We start from the raw sequence: 21,900 nt of genomic DNA on the forward strand, positions 1-21,900 counted from the left end.
TGAGCTATCACCATTACATTTATCTGTGCTGAAGTGATTTTCCTATAATCCCACACCACTGCCTAAAGGAACTAAAACACAATGTGAGATTTTGTAAATGTGTCTCTAAATGATTAAATCGCTCAAAAGATTTTTAACTTTTGTTCTTTATTTTGTGAGGGAAAAATTGATCCAAAATATACATTTATAATAGTATTCTTTATTTGTTCTTTAGTATTCTTTTTCTCTGTGAATACCCGTATTCATTTTGTATAATTTCAAGTCTTCATCTCAGCTATGAATTGTATCAATTAAAGTTCCTTCTTCCTTTGAAAAAATTGAATTTACTGCTCTTCCAAGTTTGAATGAAAACCTTTGAGACTAGTTTCTGTTCTTCAGTTTTTGAGACAACAGTGAGGCAAGTTTGTTTATCTAGCCTACAGTAGTTTGGCACCCGGATGGCCTTTTCAATCACAGAAACATATTGACCATCGTTACTAGTATCCCCTGACACTATGCATAAAACTATTCAGATTATATTGACATATAATTTGACTGGGATAAAATGGTTTAAGTACTTATGTGGCGAGAGTTTTACTGAAATTTTAAGAAAAATAGAGACTATGGGTTAAGTTTTCAAAATTATCTAAGTGACTTAGGAGCTCAAGTCCCATTTTCTAAAGTGATGACATAGACGCTTAAGAACCTACATTTCATGGAATTCAATAGGACTGAGGTTCTTAAGTGCTCAAAGTCACTTTTGAAAATTTAACCCTCACACTAGATAACTAATTTTTTAAACCAGAATTGTGCATTCTGTGTGAAGCTTCCAAGATTCCATGATTAATAAATGATGATGGGAGGATGGATGGTCTTGTTAAGGCACTGAACTAGAACATGAGAATTTCTCTTCTGATCCCAGCAGACTTCCCATATAACTTGGGAGAATAATTTTTTTCTGGAATGAAGAATTAATTCCCTTTTTTGCCTGCATCCTCTGTCTGTAAAATGGGGATGATAATGTTTCCCAGCCTCACACCCCCTGTTTTAGGAACAATTGATTGCTTGTGAGATATTCAGATTCTATAAAATAATGTCACGGAAAAGCCAGTAATAATAATAGTAAAAATTCTTTGAGGAATTGGAATTTTGACTGCTAAGAAAATCTTTTTAAGGCATTCCAAATCACCAGTTCATAAATGCCTTAGATTCCTTGCAGAAACTGGCTAAATGGAAAAGATTACAGAATGGTCTATTTGAAAAATAAATCCGAGGACTTTTTTTGCAACCATGATGTCAATGGTATAACCTTTGGTATGGTATATCTTTAGGGGATATCCTGTACAAGGGATACTTCTTTCTTGAGCAAAGTCATAACTGGATGTGAGTAGGACAACCAGGTATAGCATTACGGTGCTGAAGGAAAGACTGGAGCTGTAGCAAGAGCATTTTAGAGTTAAGTGGGAGAGGTGTCAAACACTCGAGTAGGAAGTACAATCTAATACCTCACCAATTAGTTCAATTCATTATTTAATAAATACAACAAAGTGTCAGGCATGCATTAGTCAGTAGTGTTAGTGTAGCAGAAACAAAATCAATGATGCTGTAATACAGCAGGTGATAGTTACAGGTGTGGGAATAGATACGAAAAATATGTGGCTTTACTTTTTACAGGTTGCATTATTGCAGAATATGTACTTGAAAGTAGATTGGTTTTGCGCTCATGAACTTGCAGGAACAACAGTGCCTAGAACTCAGAGGTAAAATTCAGCCTATGCAGAGGACCAGCTCAAGTCCTGTACACAATTTAGTCCCACTTAGACGATAGCTTAAGGGATGTATACGCCTTTTATTGGTCTTCTACACAAGAATGCATGTCATGCTAGGCATGATGAACAAGGTTCTCCACGTAGTGATAGCAATGTACTTTAAATCCAACCTGCCGCACTTCTGCTGCAGTGCTCTGCTTCTGAGCAGAGATTGCTCAGTTCTGTTGAAGCGCATAGTGGAGAAGTAATATCTTTTATTGGACCAACTTCTATTTGGTGGCGCTTACGCATTGCTCTGTAAACTCAAAGCTTGTCTCTCTCACCAACAGAAGGTAGTACAATAAAAATTACAACCTCACCCACCTTACCTCTTTAATATCCTGGGACCAACACTGCTACATCAATGAAGCACATAGTGATCTCAGATGGATAAAAGTCCTTTAAAGTGAAGGATGAAACCACTAAATTAATTTTCACTAGGGGTCCATATGTAAGCACATTTATATAATTTGTCAATAATTTGTAATTGCTGTACAGGAATTTCAGCTTTGATCTAGTTATTGAATGTTTAATTTTTGTAATTTCAGTTCAGTTTCAATAGTATGTGACACAGGCCTAATATAGGAATCTTGTTTCATAGCAATGATGGTTTCTCATAGATGCTTTGACTGTCATGGAGGAGGGGGGTTAAATCTGACTTTTAAACTTTGGAATATTTACCTTCAAGAGGTTGAGAGAGTGGAAAGGTGAATGGAATGAAGAAAACAGTCGGTAGGACTGTACAGGAAGCTAGAAGAGAGCAGATCTACAATACACTTGTAGAAGCACAAGAAATCTAGAGGTGAACTTACTGTAGATTCCCAGGCATTAGTCCACTTGTGCAGTACCAGGTTAAAGGTAAAGAAATGGCAGCAAGGTATCCTGTAAAACTTTACAGCTCAGATTCAAATACCTTTACTCATGTTGAATTGTACACTACATGTTGAATACACTACAAATAGTCCTGTTGAAGTCAGCTGTTTGTGAGGTAAGGCACTGCCCAATACAGTAACTCCTCACTTAACGTTGTAGTTATGGTCCCGAAAAATGCAACTGTAAGTGAAACAATGTTAAACTAATCCTGTTTTCCCATAAGATGTAATGTAAATGCAGGGGGTTAGGTTCCAAGGAAATTTTTTGGGGACAGACAAAAGGCATTATATACTGTATGGTACTGTACTGTACTGTGGTTTCGAAGTGCCCCGGCTTGCCCCACACAGGCACAGCCTGCTGCAGGTAAGGACACTAGGAAGCACCTTCTCAGCAGCAGCAGCTTCCCCGGAGAAGAACAGGTGCTGACTTTTCCGGGGGATGCTTTAGGCCCACCTCTTCCTGTCCCCGCTCCACTCCAGGCCCACCTCTTCCCACCCTCCCTCTACCTCCTCTCTGGAGCAGCCACCTCCCCGCTCCTTCCCCACCCCCAAAGTCCTAAGTGCTGCTAAACAGCTGTTTGGCAGTGCTTAGGACTTCCTGGGAGGGAAGGAGAGGAGCGGAGATGCAATGTTTCCCCGCCCCTCCCCCTCCCTCCCAGCGCTTCAAGCTTAGAACTTTCTGGGAGAGAGGGGGAGGAGCAGAGATCTGGCGCTTCCCTGCTCCTGCCCCTCCCTCCCTCCCAGCAAGTCCTAAGTGCCACCAAAAAGCTATTTAGCGGTGCTCAGGACTTTCTGGGAGGGAGGAGGAGAAGTGGTGACTCGATGCTTCCCCACTCCTGTCCCTCCCTCCCAGCCCTTTGCGCTTAGGACTTTCTGGGAGGGAGCGGGGAGGAGCGGAGAAGCAGTGCTTTCCCACTCCTCCCTCTCCCTCCCAGAAAGTTGTAAGTGCCACCAAAGAGCTATTTGGCAGTGGGGAAAGCACTGGGATAGAGGGGAAGGAGGCGGAGAAGAGAAACTTGTGCAATGCTCCCTTGTAAAGTCGCTGCTCTTCCATAGAATCTTACAAGCAATGGACAGAGCAGGCAGCCAAACGACATTATAAGGGAGCATTGCACAACTTTAAACGAGATAACTTTGAAACAACGTGAAGTGGGAGGACGTTAAGTGGGGTGTAAGAGGATCAGAATCTGACCCTAAGATGTTAGTGGGGGGGGGAATGGGAGGAAAGCAGCCTAGGGCGTAAGGAGGACTGTTATAGGGAAGTGAGGGGGAATAGACAGTAGCTAAATAATCAAATTATGCAATAAAACATGTTTTTCATGAACCTATTTAGAGACTTCATGATTTGTAACATTGTTACTGTAACTTCTCCATTACTTTCCCCAAAACTTAGCATGAAACATACACCCGTAATGATGTGAAAAAATAGCTATGCATAAGAAAATAAAAATGGAGTCTATTACCTTTTCTTTATTTTCTCATAACTATCCAGTAACACCAGGATTGGGATTCCAAGACCCTTTTGCTAGGCCAAGGAGTAGAATTTAGGCATATATGAGACCTGAGGCAACAAAAGAGTTTAGAATCCAGCAATAGTTAAGACCATAAAGCCAAAACTGTAAGTGTTCTGTCTGCCCCACATAAAGCACTGGAAATGTTTGAGTAAACTAGTAGTTACTAACTTTCCCCTCTGTGAAAATGACGCTCTTTTTCATAAATAAGGAGTAAATAAGTTAAAAGAGAGATTGTGTCAGTGAAAACGGGCATACCTTGGAAAAAAAAAGAACAAAAAAAATTAAATGACAACATGAAGATTCAGGCTCAGGGGACTCAAAGAGCCTTGATTTGTGTAATTGTAATTTGTAAGACCACCTAGTGTCTAAAATGTCGGATCAGGCCCTTGCCTCCAAATATTCTTCAGAAGAAAAAAAACTATCTTGTATTTCCTAAGAACTTGACATTTTCTCAGTTTTAATACAGTTTCACATTCTTTTTGTTTGTTTGTTTCACTTTATTGTGTTCAGTTTAAAATAAACAGTACTTACAAAAATAGAAAACAAACTTAAGTATTTGCATGTGGACATCTGGAGGAAAATTCACTTCAGTGCGACAAGCACAGCTGTAGGAATACTTAGTATCACTGCTTTTTTTTTCTTCAAAATTTTGAGATTCTGGGGTTTTATCAAAGAGAATAATTAGTTGTAGACATATCAAAATGCAAGATTTCATACTTAGTTTGCTATTCTCCTTTAAAAGAAATACCATCTGATTGAAACAAGGGATAATTTAGCATGGCTGTATGGTAATAAGGGAATAATTATGGCCCTGGTTCTGGAAAACATTTAAGAACATGCTTAAATCCATCACTTCAGGACATCACTTAAGCATGTTTAACTTTATTCAAGTGGTTAAGATCCATTGACTTAAAATTCACATGCTTAAAAGTTGTCCTAAATAGGGACGCTTTCCTGAATCAGAGACTGTACCAAGATGTGATGTAAGGTAACATAAGTCTTTTAGTAAACTGTAATTTTCTTTTCAGCTTTGCATATTATAGATATGTCCAAAGGCTCAGTCCTTCACTGCTTGTGCATATAAAACTGCCTTTGACTTGACTGGGAGTTTTGGTTACATTCAGAATGCAGAATCAAGATCATAGTCAGTATTGTGTTAGAAGCTAGTAAAAGCCCATATCGTAAAATTCTGGTCTGCACTTTGGCACTGTTGAAACTATGAGAAATTGAGTTGTCAGTGTTTGCCCAGTCTTGAAAATGAGCATTTACTGAATGGCCCAGATTCTGCATTGAGATTCACAAGTGCATTTTCAGTTGATCTCAGTAATAGATGTGGGTGCAAATCTGAGGGCAGAATTCAGCCCATGTTGATTATTAAATCAGACTTTCCAGTGGTTCTCAACTCAACTTTCATCTTATTTGTTCCCTAGGGTTTTTCTTTGTGCTGAATTAGGATTAAAATAATAATGTTCAGTGATTAATTTTGATATTGTCTTATCTGAAAAATAAAAGCCCCATCTTTTTGTATAATTTAGAACTGTACAGAATATATGAATGTACAGTGGAAATAATCATGCATTCTCAGGGGATGTCCAGGATGACTTAATAGTTCTTTTTCATTTCTAATATCTATGATTTTGTGAAAACAAAATGAACACTTTCCATTTTTGTCTTTCTGTTAGTCATGTGTTAAAGTCCCAATCAAAATAGCCAGCCAGCAATGTGAACACTGCTGTATCAAACTTGTTTTTTATTTCAGTTGTTGTTCCTTTTAATATACTGTTGTATTTCTTTATTCTATTTGTATGTATTATTATAACTATAATGTTCACTGAGATGTTAAAACGGGGCATTGCAATATAAGTTTGCATTAAGAAAAGGTAAAACAAATCCCTTTTAAAGAGAGTGAAAATAGACATGGACCTCCTAGCCAGACAAAATTGTCAAACTTTGGTATCTAAAGTTAGGTACCTAAATCCATATCAAGTCAATGAGTCTGAGTCAATGATCTGATCTTCAGCAGTGCTGAGCACCTGCAACTTCCATTGACTTCAGTGGGAACATTGGTGCTTAGCACATCTGAACATTAGGTCATTGATTCAGGTGTCTAAGCAGGGATGTAATTGCCTAATTTTAGGCATCCACATTTGAACATGTTAATGGTAATAATTATTTATTGTTCTGGGTAAGATGAAAGAATAGACACTATCAGTCTTATTTTATAGTGTGTCTATCTTTCAGCTGCATTTTCCAGTTATCTTCTAGTTTCATACTGAGCACTCCTGAGACAGAAAGAAAAATGCAAAGATTTCCAGATTGCTGTAAAATAAAAGAATTGGAGATGGGGAATAGAAATATTTACTTAATATTTATTCTTTTCTTTCCAGCTCCAAGTACAGCCCAGTATGGGATTACCGGTGGTGCTGAAGTTCTGTTCTCCTGCTGGTACCTTGTGTTGACACTATCCTCTTTCACCAGCATATTCTACCTGAAGAACATCATTCTACAATAAATATAAAGAACCATGAAAGGCTTTTAAGGATTCCCTGAAAGTGCTGATGACTGGAGCCAATCTGGTAGAGTTTGTTAAAAGCAGCGTGGGATATAATCAACAGTGCTTACATGGGAATGATCGCCTTCTGTAGAATTGCTCATTATGTAAATACTTTAATTCTGCTCCTTTTTTTGATTAGCTGCATTACCTTGTGAAGCAGTACACATTGTCCTTTTTTAAGACGTGAAAGCTCTGAAATTACTTTTAGAGGATATTAATTGTGATTTCATGTTTGTAATCTACAAGTTTTCAAAAGCATTCAGTCGTGGTCTGCTGGGTTGCAGACTGTAGTTTACAAAAAAAAATATTGCAGTGAAAATGTGATTCTTTAAGGCTGCAATACAAGTATTCAGTTCCCTCTTTAAGTAGGATTCTATCCACATTTATTCAGAAGCATTTTTATTTAAAAAAATCAAATAATATTGCCTTCAAAACATTTCTTCAAAATATAACACATATCTAGATTTTCTTCTAGCATGATATTCAGGTTTCAAGAATGAGCCTTGTAATATGACTGCATAAAGCAATTCTGCTTCCCCACCCCGCTCTGTAAATTCAGCATGGGTGTGCCTACTTTTCTCTTCCTCTCCAACAATTCTGGAATGTGTACTGGTAAATGACAACATGTAAATTCAAGCGTACCTAATCTCCAGTTGAGGACAAAGATGCTATTGGCTAAAAAGAATACCTTCTCTTCCACCTCCAGTGGGGTAATGGAACTGCTCCAAACTTTGCCCACAACAACTAGACTACATGGTATTTTTTAACCAGTCAATCAAAAATAGCACAGGTATATTTCCCTTATTTTTTCCCTCTAGTGTGGTTAATTTGTATATTTTGTTTGTAAAACAAGTTTTCCTGGTATAAAATACAGCACAACTCTCTTAAGAGACTTCTTGTGAATGTAACACTTTTCCCTTTCATTGCTCTAAATCAGAACTCTTAAAAGGCTGTATATGTGAGGTGATGACAGACCCTTTTTTATTATTGGCCAGTACTACATGAATTGATGTTCTTGCACTGGAGTTGTACTGATCAGCTAGCTCAACAATGATACTTTCATTGCACATGTTTTTAAATCTCAGATAGCTGAGAACATAGGAAGCATTGAATATACATTTAATATAGATATATTTAAAAACAAGTGGCTCCAATAACTATATTTTGGTGCACCTTACAAATGCTGTCACATTGCATCTTAATTGCCAGAATTTCATTAATGCACTGCTAAGATGTATGAATATCTTACTGTAACAATTAATTTCACCTTTCATAAATGACTCTTGCAGTCCTCACATATTGCATTGAGTTCAAGAGAAGTTTTGCCTGAATAACGGACTGGATCCTAAAATAGCATATTTTATTTCTATGGATATAATAGAGTTGTTGGGTTTATTTAAACAGCCTCTAATTTTGCTCCCAAATGAATGTACAGTCATGCTGTAAATGAATTGTGAACAGTGAGTTGCACTTGCAAAACCGGAGGCTGAAGCAAGGTCCCTTTAAAAATTTGACTCATTATGAAAGTTGACCGTATATGGTCCAGGCCATCACCCATTCTGGTCAGTACAAAGATACACACCAACTTCAATGGAATTCGATTGGGCCCATATAGAAAGAGCCACTGGTGATAAGAATTTCTAATTAACACATTAATTACAATATAAAATTATCCAGTCACTTGTTCAACATATAAAACCACAATAAATAATAAGAAGACTGTTGCCATGTGAAAGTTGGAGTTATTTATATCAAAAGAAGATTGTCACTGAACACCATATTGCTATTTTGGCTACTTTTTTAGTATCACTGCCACAACAATTTCACTCAGACACACTCCTACTCAGTCATTTTTGGTACTGTGTTAAGCTCCATAACTAGGTAGCTGGGTACTGTACATATTCAGCACTTTCAAGTTCATTTTTCAAATATCCTATTTTTTAAAATTCAGATTATGAATTTCTTTAGTACCGTGATCAACTGCCCCATTACTAATATATAAACAAAATATGCAGCAAATATGTTGTAATTACTAAATGACGCCTAGATAAGGAGCATAAAAAGAATACACTGACTCCATAATAGGGCAATAAAATGTATTGAATCACGCTGTTTGTGTTCAGTAATAGATTAGATTATTTCTATTCTTCTCTTAAACTTGTGCGTTAAGCAGGTTCTATTTTCATAAATATGGCATTTTTTTAAAACCTTGAATAACATGATGACATTTTATTAGTTGAGGAAGCAGTGTATAAAACAGTACAAACCATCTTGTACACTCTCCTGACATTCTGATCACTCTTGTATTGCAGCTTTAAAGTGCTAAGCTCTAGAATCCATTCAATAGAAAAAATGGTGCTGCAGAAAGTATTACATGTGAGTACAGTTTTATGAAGAAAGAAACAGATCAAGGATATGTATAACTCGGATGCCTTTTCTCACATGAATTAGGAATTGTTTCTATACTGTAGCTGGACCAAATTCTATATTTAGGCTAATTGGTTTTTTTTCATGATTACTGACACATGGAATGTGAGGATTCTGGCAGCAGAAGAGAGTATGGAAACATTTTTATTAAATATGAAAAAAATGAAGTATTTACTCTTTTGCATCATGAGAATATTCTTGCCAATAAAGCCACTGGAAAACATAGGCCAAATTTTCAACCTAGCCTCTGAATTTGCACTTGCAATTTTTGTGAGACAGTTTGTAGCATGCAAAAATCCATGTTTGTGGGCACAACATTTGCTTCTGCAAACTAGGTACCTAAACATCTATCGGCTCTGCATGTTCAAAAGTGATGGTTTGTGTGTGCAAATTTAAGAGACCAATCCTGTGCATAAGTACTGGGGCCATTCACATTAACACTGTGTCGGTCACTAAATGTTTGTAGGATTGGTCTCTCAAGAGTGTTTATGAATATCTGACCATCTAAGGTTCCAGTTGTGCAAAGGGTTATGCATATGCTTAACTTCATGCACTGAGTAGTCCCAAAGAAACTACTCGCAGTACATAAAGTTAAGCACATTCCTAAGTTTTTGCAGGGTTGAGGCCCAACTCAATATTGGTCAAATAAAGTTACTTGCGTCTTAGGTTAATCTGTTCCATATAGTAACCTGATAATTGTACAGTTTGGGACTTATTGGGACATTCTTTCAACATGGACTGTGCGGACTGTTGCAAATTAAATACAGTAGAATTTTACAAAATTGATCTTTTAATCACTGGCGTATACTTGCTTTCTAGCTGATACTTTCATAATATATTCTATGCTCATCCAATTGATACCCCTTACCGTTCATATTTTTAATCAATTATTATTATATTTATCCACCATGAAAAAATATTGAAAATAAATGGATTTGCTCCAAGCAGTTCAACATTTCTTATGCTAAAACTGTTGTCCCACACTTGAATTACTAAAGTTTGTAATTCCATAAGTTCCTGAAAGTGCAATAACTCAGGTCTATTAACTACCATTGCATTGATGACATATATGGGCAATGGTGCTGTAATTATAGTGTTGCTGATCGTGATTCTTTACTAATATTGAATTTAAGGATGTCTCAGAATTTCTAATACAAACACAGGTTCTCAAGGGTTTATAACTTGGCAGGAAAATGTATTCTTCATAACTAGACAGCTATTTTAACTTTTCTATATATATTTAGAAAATCTGTTTCTAAGAGACAGGAGTATTGAAGACATTACCAGTGAAAGCTGCTCTTTTGCACACTTTCAGAGTTAGCACTCTAGCAAAATAATGGTAAACGTCATTCCTACCAAAATATCTGCTTACCCCACATAACTGTGTATTAAAGAGTGTGTATACCAAAATATGTATTTACCTGGAAAATCAATATGCCTTAAAGCCTAAATATGCATTTACTTCTAAGATTGGATCTTGCTCTTCCAGTCTGGAGGTAAATAATCCATATTTCACAATCTGCCATGGAAGATTTTGTTTCTTAAAAAACAAACATGCTCAGTTCTTTTTTTAAAAAGTATTAAATAATTTTAAAGTTCTTGCACAAACTAACATATGTGAGGAAAGGAAAAGTTAGAATGAAACTCTGTCCTGACACTCTGACCTTCTGAATTGCAGACAAATAAACTTGTTCTCAGCAATTTTTGAACTGAGAAAATGACAAGGAGTTTGGTGGTTGCCACTGAAACTTTTCCGTTTGCAAGTAAATATTACGGAATTCCCTATACTTACTAAAGGAAATGCTGTGAATAGGGTGGTAGGATACGTTAATGCAAGGGCATATGTGAAGATTTTTATAGGTATCACTGTATGCTCATTGTGAATTTTTCTTCTCTCTCTCCCTCTCACAGGAGTCCCCTCCAGCTGGCCCTATTTCCCTATTCTTCCCCAACACAGTAACATTTCTTCCACCTCCCAAGCCTTCTGTGGTAGAGTACATCCTATTCTCTTTCTGCCTTCTTACTCAGCTCCATCCCTTACTCTCTCAGATACACACTGATCCCTTCCTTCTGATTGCTGGCGTGAGAGTTGGGTCAAGAAAAAATAGCTGGTGACACAAGTTATTCCAGGAGTTTCTGGCAATTGTGAGGAAAGATAGTCATATCAGGAGTGCAGCCAGGTGTAAGGAAGGTGTCTGGCTGTAGGGAGATAAGGCAGGACTATACTTACTGTTTGCAGAAGTCCCAGCTGGCCCTATTTCCCAGCTTCTGGAAGCCTTCACTCATTCACAGCATTGTACCATCATTGACAGTGGCTTTCTAAAATCCTTAGGGCCACATGCAGCCTGCACTGGCCTAAGTGCATGAATATGTGAGAGCAGAATTTAAACGTTAGAAAACAGTTTGTCCTGAAGCCCTTAGAGAACTGACTAATTAACTCATCATATTGTTGTACCTAGTATTGAGCCTACTGTAGGTATTATAACGGTCTCAGAATAGGGCACAGTGTTAAATACAGTACTACATTTCCTAAAGACCTAGGCAGCAAAAAGCACCAGCTTAGCTGCTGACCTAAAGAAGCTCTACATACCTCATTAAAGCTGCTTTCTGTTCTGAGGGAGAACTCTCTCCCAGCTAACAGCCTCATGATGCTAGGTGAGGTAATATGCAATCAGCTGATGTAGCCGATCTATCTCTGTCATGTGGCATTCAGAGGGGTTGAAAATGTACTGAGCATGCTCAGTGCATCCTCAGATGCCTTTATGTCAGGTGGATATTCCCTTTGTTGATGGACATTGAGCCTGCTGGGGAAGATCTGTGGAGAGGAAGTGTGGTCTGATGACAGTATCAGCAGGACTGAATTCTGACAACAGGAGTGAGCACATTGTCGACAGATTACTCCTTTCCCCAATAATAAAATAGTGCCTGGGAGGGAGGGATGACAGGACATCCCAAACTACACCTCAACAACATCTGGGGCGGGGGGGGGGGAGATATGGCTAATGTTGCAAAGAGAAATATTTTAATTATTCAAAAAAATGATTCTTAGGCCAGAGTTGGCTTCTCTCAGTCTTTTGTGAGGCTGCACAGTGCTCTAGGATGGTTGTAATTTCCTGAGATCATGTGCCCTAGCTAGAGGTGGATAGATGGATTACTGCTGGTGGAGAATTGTGGAAACGTTCCCGCCCCCAAGCCACATAACTATCCTCAAGCTTTTTAGTTTATGTAGGTTTGGCCTCTGCACAGCACAACTTTTCTTCTGAATGGGTCTACTTGAGATCTGCCAGTATAACCTTAACTTTCCTGGCTGTGCCAAAATTTATGTCACATTTCCCCAAGTCACCAGCACCACTGAGCACTAATTACTATTTGCATATTTGTTCTTACCCTAACACATCTACTTTCTGTTAACCGTATGCCTAATTTCTAGAGTTTGAAGGCTTTTCTACTTTATGAACTTCTGCTCTAAAATTTAGATATCAACATATTCATTTCACACTTTCGATAAATCAGAGATGAATCACAACTAAACTCAGGATGCCCTAAATTAGATTTTAAAATATATTAGAAGCTCAGCTCTCCCATGTTTCGACTGGACCACATGTAAATCTGTATTTTAAAACAAGATTTGGGGCCAGATTCTCAGGCCTCCTGTGACTATTTTATACCTCTCCAATGGCACAAAGAAACCATAAAGCTGTTGAATCCGGCCCTTTGAGGATTCCCATTGGAAGGGGAATTGCTGAGTAATGTAGAATACTTTTGAGCAGCTCTGCACCATCCATTATCCCATCCCTGGCACAGGAGCGTTCTGATACCCCAGCTATCTTTGGTTGCTGGAATGGCCTCTTGGGGACTGCTCTAAGTTATGCCAGGAGCCATCTCCATTGTTGGGTAAATAAAAGGGTGACATAAAGTCGCCTTTCACTTTGATCTTGCTCTGAGCATAGCTCCACTCAACCAGAGAATTTGGCCCTTAATCTTAAAGAACTTTAAATAGAAATGTAAACAAAAATGATAAATAGTATGGAGACTGTAATTCTACTTGCAATCAATGTTCATCTATTCATTTTTTTTTTTAATTCACCTTCTTTGGGAACTATGAAACCTGGTAAAACGGAAACCACACAAAGTCAAATAGATTACATTTCTGCAGCAAAACAGAGAATTTAAAGACAGGAAAGAAGACAGTATTGTAAAGTTAATTCCAATAAGGCCACATGAACCTCCCCCGAAATGTTTTAAGTATGTGAAGATTCATTATCCCGTCACTGCCTTTTTGCAGCCTGCCAGCTAAATAAATGCCTGTAATGATGTATACATTATATTCAATGTCCAGAGGGCTAAGCAGTCTGTTTTTCCCTAATGAACATCTATCCTCTTTATTCATTACCAACCAAAAGCAAAACACAATTTACGCATTATAAGATGTGAAATATGTACAATAACATAAGCGTCCCACTTAACAAACCCATTACAGTCATAAGTGCACAGCTCCCATTAACCTTAAAGGCATCTACTTAAATGTGACTCTCAAGTGAGAATAAACTGTAGGGACTTAAGATAACACTGATTTTGCCTTTTTGTATGTTTCCAGTTGTGGCAAGGGGGGACCCATCCCTTTTCCAGTTTTGTGGCTATGTCTTGCCCCTCCTCCCCCAGTATAAAATCTTCAGGAAAAATAATTTAATTTCCAAGATACTAGTCATTTAGATGTGCTTAACATTTCTGAGGTATCACTTGAGGTGGTGATACTTCATCAGCTAAATACAAATGAGAGAGGTAAAACATTCCAGGAAGCTACAGTAAAAGTTGTCTAGTCTGCCTCCACTTAATGCTAATGAGACAGTTTCTTGTAAAAATTCCAACTTGATAGAAACTACAGGAGGTAGCATGGTTCATTAGGCTACAAAAGCTGTAAAATGGTAAAAGGACTGGTTTTCCTCCCTCATTTCAAGTGATTTGCTAAAAGCACTAGGATGTTCCACTATGGAACTTTGAATTCTCTATTCCCTTCATTAATTTTGACCTTTTTACATTTAGAAAAAAGTTAACTTTAGGGTAAGCCATTGTACATTCCTCCCCCCCCCGCCAGCTGCTTTTAACCACACTGTATAACTCTGTTGGGTCTTTTTACCCATTTGCTCAGTTGGAATAGAAAACTAAACTGGATTATGCTAGTTCTGTGACCTGATATCCTGCCTAAAACACACTTGAGCAGTGACCTAAGAAAAATGTGGTCAATGGCTCTTCTGTAGATACTCTTTTAGAAAGTGATGCCTTTGATTTAAGCTGCTTTAGCTGGTGTCTGTCAAAAATTCTCTCATTGCTTTCAGTGATCTGGAAAATAAGCTTGCAAGCCAGCCGTGTGGAGTTCAGGATAATTTAAAATAATAACAAAAAATTACACGGCATAGTTGACACATTCTTCTGAAGTTTTATTCTAAGACATTTCCATAAATAGTATCCTATGCCACAGTTAATCAAGCAGACATGCTTAAACCACAAGTGAGCAAAAAGCTTGATTATTATTTTTAAGATTTAATGAAACCATCCTATAGTCATAAAAACAGGAGAATCCCAGAGAAGCTGTTTTATCCATAAAGTGTTGTTTAGGTGTAAATCAGTGTTGTGGTGTTGTTGCAAGTATTCAGGTCTTTGTGGTGACTAAAGTAGGTTGGAAAATGTTAATGAAGGCCCAATTTTGGCAAAAAATTAGAACTGAATTTTTTACAATTCCCTCCCTTTGTTTTCTGACCAATTCTGATGGTGACAACATACGTAGAGAGCCAAATACAGTTCACATGACTCACTCCTGGCCTGCTCCTGCTCCCATTGAAGTCAATGCAAGTTTGGCATTGATTTTAATGGGAGCGTGATTAGGTCCTGACTGACCTCAATGAATCAGGTTCCATTCATGTGATGGGGGGGGAGGTTGGCCTACAATATAATAGCTGTCAGGTGGCACTATTAGAAGTGAAAAATATGTGCCACCATTTCCAAAGTTGGGTATCAAAAATTAGGCACCTGAATAAAAATATTCTGATTTTTTTTCCTGAGGTGCTGTGTGCTCTCAATTGATTTTAAAAACAGCAAGAATTTTGAGTGCTCAGCAGCGCTGATTATCAGGCAATGTGTTCAGAGACCTACATATGGACTTAGATTTTTAACGTTAGGCACCCAAGTTTGCAAGTTGCGCCCAGAGTATTTTTTGTTGCAAATCAACAAGTAGCAAGCTGCTCTGTTGCAGTTCTTTATTCAAGTCATACTGGGGGGGAGTTACACATTAGTTTGATTACAAAGCTGCTAAGGTAAGCTTCTATGGTCTGTTGTTGTTAAGAGATAGTACAGTGGGGTGCAAGACAATCTCTCCTGACTAGAGCAGGAAACTGGGAGCTCAGACCCTCCTAGGTTCCATTCTAAGCTATAAGAATATTTCCCTCCCAGATACATTGTGAGACTTAATTAAAGAGGATCTGCTCGTAAGCTGTGCTGTGGATCCACAATTGCCAGTGAAAATCAGTGAGAGCTCAGTACCTTTCAGTCTCAAGTCCTTAATGTCTGGAAAGTCCTTTGAGGTCCTGGGTTGAAAGATGCTATAGAAGTGCATATTATTCTTATGTAGTCTGCATCCCACGAAGTGACTAGAATTGAAGTTATTAAATGGGGATGGGTTAACCTCAAAAGGTTCAGGAGGTTGATTTGCATAATCATCCAAAATAATCTTAGCTATTATATATGCACCAATAGGCTGAAAATACTGCAGGAAATAGGTTATCAGGCACAATTTTTAATACTTCATATTTCTACTCAGAGCAAGCAGATTTTCTCATAGTACTTTGGCATTTCAGGTCTTGTAAGAAGCAGGAAGAGCAAAGCCAGGTGAAAATTAAACTAAATGGGGAAATATTAAGTTAACTGGGTTTTTTCAAAATTTGATATTCAGTTTGAATCATTTATAATTTCATCCAAATCAGTTTACCCTCCCTTACTGTAAAAAAAAAGGGATTTTGTCTGATTTAGTAAAAATACATTTATTTAGGATAGCTGATTCGTATCACTCTATGTTACCACTCATACACCTTTTTCCAGATCTCATTCCTGTTTTTAAAAACTTAGCAATTTTACCTTACTAACTGAATAAGGTTAGTGTACTATTTGCAATATTCCCTAAGAATTCACTATACTAAGCCTAGCAAATGCAACAAGTAGCGTTATCTAACTATCAGTGACAAAATTGGAATGTTTTTATGGGTAGCTACTGTATCATGGATTAGTAGACATAAGAGGCCAGATCCTCAGCTGTCAGCTATGTTAATTTACACGAGTTGAAGATCTGGCCTTACATTTCTATAATAAACCTCAACAGTAAACAACTTTTGAACTGTATTCGCTCTTGCATGTGCCAGGAGGTATAAAATTAGTCTTCATGTGCCAGTCCAGCCTGCTGCACACTAGGGAGGTTTCACCGAGACAGGGCAGGTGGAGGCATTGCACCCTGTCTGCTCTCTGGGTTTCCATCCACAAAGGGCAACTTTGATTTCTGCTAAGGACTCAGCCAGTGGAGGCTGCAGGGGATGTGCATGAGTCAGCACATCCTTTGGCTCTGCCCTCTTCTTCACCACCGTCACTCATTTTTCAGACAATACTAGCCACTTGTGGGCCCATGGATGGGGGTGGCTGAATCTGCTGAACTCAACCTTTTGCCTCTAAGACAGATCTGAAAAATTGATGGAAGCAATAGACTACTAAAGAGACAAGAAACTGGTATTGAACTTGATGGGCGTAGAATCTTTAACCAAACCTACTTGGATTATCTCAATACAGATGCTTTGTAATCCCTAGATGAGAACTACCTTCATCTAGTCAGTAAGACATCCATATCTTTTTACAGGTTTTACATTTTAAAAGGTAGAAATACAGAATGATAGTTCAGCATTTACATTCAACTTGTTACCTTTGCTGCTTCACGACCCACACTTTTTGGAGAGGGAAAAAACATGTAGGCATTTCCTATAAATGGATTATGGGATTGGATTTTCACTTAAAATAATTTGAAGGAGTTGTATTGTTTATCCGACTCAACAAAATTTTCCTCCCCAAGCTGTATGCATGAATGTTGATTGTGCTTTCAGTAAGAGGTACCGAATTAAAATATTATCTTTTATGTTATTTATATTAATACAACAGGGTGGAGATATTTGATTACAGGTTTGCCTTCCCTGTAGATGATTTACTTAGTGACCAGTTTCAGAGCATTTCCAGTATAGTTATTTTTGACATTGCAGTTTTCATAAGTGTGTTCTGAGCTCTTTATTTCACCGTGTTAAACACCATCTTGCATGTGAATATAATGTAAAAGGGTACATATTAAAAATTAATTTCAAAAGTTAATTACCCTTAGTAACTCAACTTCTTAGAACAGTTGTGAGCTACATCAGATTTAACATCCGCTCCTTTTAAATTGAGATTGTTAGTAATGTTAGTCAAGAGGCACTGATGAGCACTTCTCCCTTCAAGATTTTTCTCTCAATAAGTTTGCAGACAAGATACTCAGTTCTTCTGAAATAAAAAGTTCAGCTAAGGGCTTTGACCTTATATCTGAGTGCAGAATTAAACACTCTGGGAAAGGTTAATGCACAGATTGAGAGAGTTGAGAATTATACCCCAAAATACTTAAAGAAATAATTTTAAAATGTAAGGATCACTGATCATATATTTTTTTTGAAAAAGGTACCTGTTCCTATGCTGTCATCTAATCTTTAGGGACTAGATACAATGAGAAGACTTACATTGGCATCCGTGAAAGGAGGATTAGGCCCTAGAATCATGTGGTGTAGGAAAGCACGGAGATGATTTTTCCATTAGACAAATGCACTTTTTTTTTTCTTTTGTAGTTGAATATGGATCCCATGAAAGTGACTAAAGCCACCAACTAGCGTGTAGGCATAGTATGGCAGGCATTGTACAACCTTCCCTACATAGCACTGCTAATACACTTCAGTCCTAGCCTGGTCCCCAGACCTCTCTGTTATTTATTTGGTCCTGTCCTGTCTAGACAATCATACTAAATTTCATGGACCATACTCCACTATAGAGGAACTAGGGTGAAATGACCAAACTCATTTGTATTTTTGATTGAACAGGAATTGACACCCAGAACACCAGAGATGAAAGGCAGGTGTGTTCATCCATTGTGACACCTGGTTCTTTTGCAGTTTAACAGAAACAGTCTGAGTCCTAGTGCAAACTTTCCCTGCCATTTTCTTTATTTTCCTTCCAAGGAAAGGGGTATACTGGATTTTCCTTTTAAATCTTTAAACCTGTATTTATTTTTCAGGTGGCTTGCAATTAAAAACTGCAATTGTACTTTTGTTTCCCTGTCTAGCTGAGAGTGGTGAAAAGTAACTACTTCAGCACTGCTGTGAAATGTATAACTGTTACCCTCAAGCCATTTCTGGGAAAATACCCACTGTGATGGCATAACCTCTGTCATAACCAATGAGGAGAGGAAACTAAGTCACTGTATTTAGAAAGAGAAGAACCTCTCTTCTCCTTTCCTTCTTTCATCCTCACACACACAAATAAGACCACCACTGTGCGATTCCCAAATAGCATTGCAAAAGTTAGTTGTGTTGGGCTATTACTATAGGCCATGTAATCAATAGTTTAATAATTCTCTTGTCTTAACTTAATGACATTTGTTTAGATGTAATAGTCACACTGTTAACAGACCATATGGCTAATGAAAAGTTTTGAATGTTCTAACAACTTCCATGTACTGTTTTGGGGACAAAACGCCTTCCCACATATGCAGAAGGCGCTAAACTGAAAGGCGTAACCACAATTCCATTGCACAGAGCAGGCAGCAAATAGGCCAGGGAAATGCTTTATCCGTTGCACTACACACAGCACTGGCTGCAGCCAGAGGATCACTAACCGGAGGGAGGTACAGCAGCAGCTCCTATAGCCCAGAGGTTCTGTTAGCAGCTGCACTAGAACTCCTGGATCCTGGCACAAGGGGTGGAGAATTCCATCTTAACTCCCAGCCCAAGGAGAGACTCCCCTGCTTAAAGCCAGTTTAAACAAGGGCCCTTGCACTGTTTTCAGGTCCATTTCTCTCGTACAGAGTTAGCAGTCTCTGATCTTCAATGTCCTTGAACTAGATTCTAAGGGCAGAATGTTTAGAAGGAATAACCAGGGACTTGCTTCTCTTAAGGGGGAGGGATGCATAGACTAATGCAAAAACCAAACCTTGTGTCAGTGAGAAATGGAATTTGTGTGTAATTATCATTTTACTACTCTAAAATTATCAAAATAATTCCAGACTCAGCTTTCTGTCTGGAATTCACACTTGATTTAATGTGATGACAAATATAAAGCATGTTTATTTAATCTGTTTTACATTCTATTTGTGATGAGTAAAATGAGCATATTTTCTTTTTGATGTTGAGAGAAGTCTTACTGAGATGCTGTTAGTGGGTCTAAGGGCTCAATTCTGATCTCCTTACTTCATCTGAGTTGTACCTAGCTCCATAAGAAGCCCCATTGTTTTCAGTGAGGCTACGCAAGTAAGATCCACCTGCTGTAAGTAAAGGTGACGCGGAATTTTTCTGCACAAAAAAATCTTTTTGCAACACTTGTTTGGACTGAAACATACTCATTTTGAAACATACTCTATGACCGGGGACCAAATATGAGACTGGAAAATACCCGAGCCTCAAACTCGGCTGGGCCAGCCAGTGGCACAAACTTAGCGATTCCCCGCCCCCGCGCATCCCCAAATAAGAGAGCTCTGAGGGGGAAAGGCTGTTGCCTGCTAGTGAGAGGGGCTGCTAAGGCCAGCTCTGGTGCAGCATCGCTCAGCCCCATTCCATGTTTTTCCTGTGTTTTTCCTGTGTGTTTCCTGTTCTTTTCAGGACATGATGCCACTTGCAGTGGTGTGGAGCACTGAGGTGTATACCCTGGGAAAGCATTTTATGTGGCATTTCAGGCTGGAAGTAAGTCTCGGGGTTTCTTTGGTTTGTCTCCTGATTCTTGAACTCTTCACTCTGGCAATACTTGTTCCATTTGCAGATCAGACTACCATATGACTGCTCTGGGCCCATCCTGGGTGGCCCTTCCTGGGGGTCTTCTAGTCATGCACCGCTGTCACTTGAAAATTTATTTCACTTTGTTATCCATTTTGCGACTGCTCTCTAGTATTAAAAAAGTCCTTCCCTGCCCAGGATGTTATGACACATATATAAATAATACATGCAAATATACTTAAACAAGTTGTCTCAGGTCTACATTTATTTGCTGTTAAAAATAATAATATTTAATAATATTAAAAATAAAAATAGCCACAAACAGTATCACTACTGTAAACTGTAGTGGTTTTGAATCATTACTGTAGAATGATGCAGTACCTTCTTAATAAGGGTAAATTAGCTATTCCATCCCTAAATATATTTAAATAAGCTCTCTCAGCCCTGAAATATGGTTTTGTTTTCCAGACTACGTATAATTTAGAGGGATTGTTTTAGATTAGGGAAAACAGGAAACAAGCAAGCAGAGTGTATCTTCCATAATGTCCATCCTACATCTTCTCCTGTTCCTTTGCAGACAGACAGACAGGTCTTGCAGTAAAAGAGAATCATGGCTATGCACTTCCAAGTTAGGAGCTAATGAATTTCCATCATCTGGTCATGACAATTTTGGCATTTTTGAGATCACTTGAAGCCCTGAATTATTCCACACCCACCTGGACCCACTTTCAGATTGATTTAACCTCCCCAAGGGACAAATTCTGCTCTCAGATTGGTCTCAGGGCAAATTGCTCATGCACAAGTAAGGCTGGAATTTGGCCCAAGACAGTAAGATCTCATAGTAATCTTATCCTACATAACTATCTTTCCCAGCTGATCCCCTCCTTCTCTTGCTCCACTGCAACCGCACCATGTGCTTGTTACAGGCCAACACCTCTTAACTTACACACACACACAACCTGGCTAGTCATTTGTGTCCCACCTACACAAATATGCTATTTATTTGGGAAAAGCTGGTGCAATTATTCAGAATCTGATGCTTCCTCTTCTTTCTTAAATGCTTTGATCAGCAGTGAGATAGCTAACCATGTTGTCACTGAAAGTAATATCACTGGTGTCTTAGATAGTACCTATTGAAATGAATATGGCAGTCCAATCTTCAAAACTGTTGTTTCAAGCTCAGGCTGACTTCTGCATGTCAGTTGCACTTTTTTTATGTTTTAGTTTCAAAGATTTTCTTTGAGAATGTAACACCTAGAGACCTACATTCTTTTGAAAATCAAAGCTCAGTCTCTGTAGAACTATTGATGAGTTTGTCTGGGCCCCCAGCTAGTTCTTTGCACCTCTCCACAGGGGGAAACCCCCCCATACCCCCCAGGATATTCCGGTGTCCTAGTATCCAGCTTGGTTTATAGCAGGGGTCAGCAACCTTTCAAAAGTGGTGTGTCGAGTTTTCATTTCCTCACTCTGATATAAGGTTTTGCATGCCAGTAATAAATTTTAATGTTTTTAGAAGGTCTCTTTCTATAAGTCTATAATATATAACTAAACTATTGTTGTATGTAAAGTAAATAAGGTTTTTAAAATATTTAAGAAGTTTCATTTAAAATTAAATTAAAATGCAGAGCCCCCCAGACCGGTGGCCAGGACCTGGGCGTGTGAGTGCCACTGAAAATCAGCTTGCGTGCTGCCTTTGGCACCCCTGCCATAGGTTGC

The 21,900-nt window shown here is 38.3% G+C and overlaps 1 protein-coding gene across 4 annotated transcripts in view; it reads left to right on the forward strand.

Annotated features, from left to right (window-relative positions):
- The window catches only part of NEGR1 (neuronal growth regulator 1), a 740,339-nt gene that overhangs the window by 601,873 nt on the left and 116,566 nt on the right, over positions 1-21,900 (forward strand). For 2 of the 4 annotated variants that reach the window (XM_050961069.1, XM_050961068.1), the window contains one exon: positions 6,561-17,548. The exons of 1 other annotated variant lie outside the window; for it this stretch is intronic. In XM_050961069.1, the coding sequence (XP_050817026.1) occupies positions 6,561-6,685 (125 nt within the window). In that variant the 3' untranslated portion in view covers positions 6,686-17,548. Of the gene's footprint in view, positions 1-6,560; positions 17,549-20,073; positions 20,446-21,900 lie in introns of those variants that run through there. One more of the 4 variants, XR_007775344.1, reaches the window with a different exon arrangement.

The sequence above is a fragment of the Gopherus flavomarginatus genome, chromosome 7 (assembly GCF_025201925.1).
Source record: "Gopherus flavomarginatus isolate rGopFla2 chromosome 7, rGopFla2.mat.asm, whole genome shotgun sequence".
Taxonomy (NCBI): Eukaryota; Metazoa; Chordata; order Testudines; family Testudinidae; genus Gopherus; species Gopherus flavomarginatus.